General features: G+C 39.1%; 1 protein-coding gene across 1 annotated transcript; it reads right to left on the minus strand.

Moving 5' to 3' along the window:
• Nucleotides 1–2,720: 2,720 nt before the first annotated feature.
• On the minus strand, nucleotides 2,721–4,979 carry LOC149819902 (lycopene beta cyclase, chloroplastic/chromoplastic-like). The gene has a single exon (XM_089983739.1). The coding sequence runs from the start codon at nucleotides 4,554–4,556 to the stop codon at nucleotides 3,030–3,032; it is 1,527 nt and encodes a 508-aa protein (XP_089839865.1). The 5' UTR covers nucleotides 4,557–4,979; the 3' UTR covers nucleotides 2,721–3,029.
• Between the last annotated feature and the right edge of the window lie 1,434 nt (nucleotides 4,980–6,413).

The raw sequence follows: 6,413 nt of genomic DNA on the forward strand, positions 1-6,413 counted from the left end.
ATTATCATTGTTATTCATGATGCACTAACCAAATGCTGTTTGGTGTGGTAATTTAGGAAGCGTTTGGTTGCACCCACTTGTCTAGCAAAGTGAAATGAGTTGGAAGATTGCACGTGTTCAATCTTAGTGACAAATATTGTGGATTATTTTGAAAATATCACAAAAAAACTATGATATTATGATCATCATTTTAAACTGCCAAAATATCAAAATATTTTCAAAATATAATTTTTTTTTTGTTTTTACTGGATATGAGATTGCATACAGAAGAACAAGTAAATCTTATTTTTCAATGGCTACTCTTTGGAAAAAAAGAGTTGCACAAGCGTTTATATATATATATATATATATATATATATATATATATATATATATATATATATATATATATATATATATATATATATATATATATATATATATATATATATATATATATATATATACACACACACCCTTTAGAGCATATTTGAGCAGACTTTATGATGTTTGCACAAATATGTTGCGAACCTCCGAATATAATTAAAATGGAAAAATGACTATGCTATCTTTATAAAATGGCATGTTCTCCAAAATTTCTCAAAATTTTGAAATTAAACACCCCCCTCATATCTAAAATGTCTTATTCCTGACTTGTTTAAGACATTTTTGGCCATTTGCAAATATGGTCACTTTTGCAAATATCACAAAAAATGTGTGAACCTCTTTTAACTAAATACTCTTGACGTACGTTCACAAATATGAGTGCAAACTCCAAATAGCTTTGTATGGCTTAAAGCAGGCCCCCTAGAGCTTGGTTTGCTCGATCGAACTCTTTTTTTTGAACTATTGATTTTGTTGGAGCTAAGACAAACACGTTCTTGTTTCTGAAAAAAATAATCAAACGGTCATCCATGTTTTGATATATGTGGATGATATTATAGTCACTGGCAGTCAGGTTGGCACAACAGTTAATTGGCAAACTTTGCGGTGAATTCGTTGTCAAAGATCTTGGTCCTCTACTTTTTCTTGGGGATAGAGGCAAGTTTCAGTCGGTATGGTCTAGTTTTATTTCAAAAAAATATATCATAGACCTTATGAAAGAGTCCACCCAAGGAGCAAAACCCGACTCCACATCTATGGCGTTGCCTCCTCTTTTAGCAAACTCTGGATCAAAGTTCAATGACCACATAAGAGTGTTGTGGGTGTCTTGCAATATCTACTCTCACTCAGACACATATTTCCTTTGCAGTCAACAAAGTGTGTCAATTTATGCATGCTCTAACCGACACTCATTGAGCAACACTCATTGGGGAGTTGCAAAGTGTATATTATGATACTTAAAAGGGACTCTACATTATGGTTTTCTTTTGAAGCCCTCCTCCCAACCTATTCTCTCAGCATATTCAGATGCAGATTGGTTAAATGTGCTTTATAGCCCATTGAACCTGAGGGGGGTGTTAGAGCACATGTTGGATATGTGGGACTCTCTCATGTTGGACTCTCAAGAATCTCAATCAGATCAGAGATCAAGACTCCATCAAGAACATGTTGGCATTTCTCACGTTGGACTCTCTCAAGAATCTCAGCTGGATCAAAGATCAAGACTCCAAGAGACCAAGGTAGATCAGAAATCAAAAGTCCATGTTGAGCAAGATGAGGGAGATACCATGTCTCTACGTTACCTAATAAAAGAGAACACAAGATGGAGATCATGCTCAACAAGGAGGACACCTCCAATCCTCAAAATTGTGTAACCCTGATCTTGAGGACGTGTATGTTTATAAATATAATAATAATCAAGCTCTCAGGTGATATGAAGTGAGAGATATTTTACCGTACTTAGGGACATCTATTTGTCGAACCACATTAAATTGTGTTCTTTGTGTGTGGTTCTCTGTCATTTTAAATGTTACCTAGACTCCCTGTTCAAGTCACTGGTTATTTCTGGTTTGTTGATTAGCACGGTATTCTGTCTCATTGGAAGATGTTACAGTTCCTTCACCTAGTTTTGCCACAAAATCAGAGTTTTGAGGAAGGATTTACAAAGTGGTATCATGCCATACCTAGTCAAAATCTTCATCATGCTGAACAAAAATGGCTGCTTTGATGGCGAAATCTTAATCATAAATTGAATGGCCATGGCAGAATCATGACTCAAGTAAATCTCCAATCACCATCTTGCAGCAAGTTATTTATCATATTTATAATTCATAATTTTCCATGATATTCTAGAACTGCTAAACAGAGACGATCCAAGAGGACGACACCCAGGATCGAAAGGAAAATTGCAGGTTTATGTCCATAAAACGTGACAACTTCCTTAATGAGTTAACACCATACCAAATTCCTTTCATTGTGAATGCCTCCTATGAATTACTAGCAAGCAACAATGGAATACTAACCATGCCGATTCAGAGAATATCTAAATCATTTCCATATAAGATCTAGAATTTCTATGGTAACTACATCTGTGCCAGCCGATACCTGACTTTGGTTAAGAATGCCACCCTTTTTAAAATTCAGATTAAACATATCATTTAATCACCATGGCCAAGAGGATATCTAAATATTTTACTTCCATATAAAATGCAGATAACCAATGACTGGGATACTAGAATTAACATCCTAGATTAGGATTATGCCATCTAGAGACCAATTATTTCTTTGTTTGCAACTCTAACTACATTCTCTCTCTAACAGATCCATCCGAAAAGAATTAGATGAATTGGAAAAGTCACTGCAATCACGAACCAAAGAATGGTTATGTGATACTTGAAATCATAAACTGACATCATTGCTTCAGTTCCCTGATACAAATCTGACAATGAAAAGCAACAAAAAGCCTCGTTGTAACCAATGAACAGTAGTTAAAAACTAAAAACTTCACCTGATAACTGGAACACATGCTTACAACAATTCTTGTATACAGAGTGACACATTCCAAGATAACCCATAAGGCATGTGAATTGCACCAGATGATGATAGTGCTGCAGAAAGACATTTCAGACAAATACATAGCCATTATTTAAACATAGGGTCAATGAATCTTAGTCATTGAAGTCACTACCTTGTTGTAACAAGTTATTTATCATATTTATCAAAGGGAGAGTACCCTTTGCCATGATCTCTATCCTGGAACTATTGGAAGCATGTGAAAACAGTGAGAGGCCAAAAAACACAAGCTCGGGAAGAAACAACCTGGAAGATAAGAAGCCATGCCAATAGCGTGGCTCCAAATCGAAAAAAGCATTGAAAAACCTTCTAGTCCCTTGCAAATCGAGCTTCAGCAAAATATCCATACCAAAGCAAAAGAACTCTCTTTGCCTTCTCCTTTCTATTGGCCATAAGTCCTTCCATACTTTAGCAGACAATTCATCTCCAGAAGCTCCTTGCAAACAATCAAGATAACGGACAATAGAACTCGCAACAATGGGAGCAGCTGCGAGCGTCCTTGCTACCATGTAACCAGTTGATGGGTGCACCATACCTGCTGTCCCACCTATTCCAACAACTCTTTGAGGAAGAACAGGCAACGGCCCTCCCATGGGAATAACACACCTCTCATCCTCTTCTATGCTCTTCACCCTTATACCCAAATGCTTCAACCTAGCTTCCATTCTTTCTTGTATATCTTCCATTGCAAGACCTGGTCTGGCAACCAGAGAAGTCTCCTCCAAGAATATCATATTAGAAGAGAATGGCATTGCATACAGAAACGTCGGGATTCTAGAATTCTTCTCTTTCAAGACCGGATTTCCCTTAAGATGTGAATCCCTCCAATCCATGAAAACCATCTTATTCACATCAAACGGATGTTCTTCAACCTCTGCCAAAATTCCATAAGCCACTTGATACCCAGGGTTATAAGGCTTATCATATTGAACCAGACACCTCGAGAACCCGGTGGCATCAAGTACAACCTTCGCTTGGATCACAACACCATCGTTACAAATAAGCAAAGATGTAGAATCCTCATGAATCACCTTAATAACCTTGGCTTGGTAGAATTGGACCCCATTCAGTATGCATTTCTGCATCATCTTTGATTTTAACAGTTTCCTATTGACTCTACCATAAGGCCTATCCAAATCCTTCTTGGTTTGATCGTCGTTGTACACGATAGCACCTACCCAGGTGGTATCAAGGCAGTCAAGAAGGTCCATGGCCTCAAACTCATCAACCCACACACCATAGTTGTTAGGCCAAATTAATCTGGGGGATGGATCAATTGAGCAAACAGAAAGGCCTGCCTCTGAGACCTGCTGAGCTACAGCAAGGCCAGCTGGGCCACCACCAACAACCACCAAATCCATCACAACATTCTTCTTAGATGGGTCATACAAGGGAAGCTCAAACTCCAAATTCTCCTTCTTGGCCTCTGGAACAAGGTCCAGGAGGGCAGTCTTAGCCCTACAAACACCAATCTTTCTGTGAAAATTCTGATGGTACCCCCTAGACCCAAATCTACAACCAGGGGATTGAGCCTTGTCTGAGCAGTGAGCATATTTTTCAGAGGCCCCATGAAAAGTGCCCAACAATTCAAGCCTGCTGTGAGTTCTCAAGAGGGAACCCATAAAAAAACTCAAGTGGGTATTTTATATCTGCGTATTCCCACACTTGATTGAATCGGCAAATACTAAAACAAGCAAAACTCCTAGAATTGAAAGGAGAACTGCACTAAAACATGTAAACCAAGGATTACTGATACTGAAGATGGAAAACTGGTCTTACCCAAGTTATCAGACGCTTCGAGTCGATGACACCATATGAAGTAGGGTTCGGAAGGTCTGCTTCATTCTTCTCAGGAAAGAAACAAAGCAACGCATGATGAGGGGGGTTTCGTAGGACCCCAATGGTGGGTTACGTTGAAGGGCAGCCGTCCGTTGGATTGCCCTTTCTTCTCCTCGGTTTGGATTGGAAAGATACCACCCTCACAAAATAAGCCAATTTATAAAAGAGTGGAGAGTCCACTGGGGGATGACACCATGAGCAAAGCCTCACCTAGTGCCCTATGGGTGAAGAGCTCTATCTGCAGGTTGGTAGGTCGGCTCAGCTCAAGCTTGGTCCTAGTGTGAGTCCCACATGGTTGGATGGTTGGCCGGAAAAAAGACTCGGGATTCACTATGGACGGTTCTTGTGATTTTGGTCTTTTGCAACTCATCCAAATTAGAGCTCATTTTTCCGTTTTTATGCTTGGACAGCTCGAGCTGGATAAGTACAGATAATTGCAAAGCAGATCCAGTACTGAGAGTACTCGACCTACATAAAACACACAAATTAATCACTACGTGAAGCAGTGAAAATTGCTGAGCACAATGTGCCCATCACGTGCAGTGATTTGAGCTATTTTTTTTTCACAAAATGTGCAATTACATTGCACCAGACACTAAAAGTTTGCAATTACTTTGCACCTGATCCCCTGGTTTTCTACGCAGCATTTTTTCCGTGTTTTGTGTGGATCTGAGGGTGTCAATGGGGAGTTTCCATCTAAGCTCAAGACTCATGCATCCCCGTGGCATCAGAACGAAAATATAGTTTCACACAATTAAAAAATAGGATGCTTTTAGGTTTTTCAACCTAATTGAGTATTGTGGTAATGTTTGCTACCCTGACCCATAAGATGTAATATCGGCTTTTGGATCATGTTATGTCAAATTTTATGATGGTTGAAAAATCAATGGCCAATAATGCACCAAATTTTCAAACCTCAAAAATACATATTTTTAAATAGAAAAGCTATGATTCAAGGGTCCATTCCTGCTATTTTCACCCTATTGAACACATCCAAGAGGTCAGAATCAGTTTAAAAACAAAAAACAAATCTCTCTCCCTATGAGTTCCAACAGGGGGATACTTACCATGAGGCTAGCAAATGCTATCCCTTGAATCATCTAAGGCATCAATGGCTCTAAAAACCCGTGACATTTGAGGCCTCAAGACATCCTAATGCTCACCCTGATCATCTAGGCCAACCACACTGAGCAGCAAATGTTATTTAGTTAAAGGTAAAATGTCTTGAAAATTTTATACATTTCGGTTATCAATCATTTTCTATGATGCTCACAAGGGGTCCGCTCATTTTGTAGGGGCGACTTGTGAATGTCACCAAGTTGACGAAAGGTCATGAGTTTGAAACCCATGGGTCATGACCACCATTGCCCCAAGGTTAAAGTTGGGTGTAATCCCCAGTGAACAGGAAGGACTTCAAGGGTTTTACCAACCAGAGGCCAGCCAATGTGTGGAGGTTTATATCCAAAACAACATGGCTGGACTAGGTGTTTTCATCCATTCATTTTGCAAACTGCAGTTGCCGTTCATCTAAGGCATCAATGGCTCTAAAAAAATGTCAACCAATGGGATCTTCTTGTCAGGCAGGAGCAGCTAGTGCAAATCACCTTGTGTTAGAATGTTGCAGGTTAAAAACCCATTGG

Source organism: Nuphar pumila, chromosome 12 (assembly GCF_984573655.1).
Source record: "Nuphar pumila chromosome 12, dmNupPumi1.hap1.1, whole genome shotgun sequence".
Taxonomy (NCBI): Eukaryota; Viridiplantae; Streptophyta; class Magnoliopsida; order Nymphaeales; family Nymphaeaceae; genus Nuphar; species Nuphar pumila.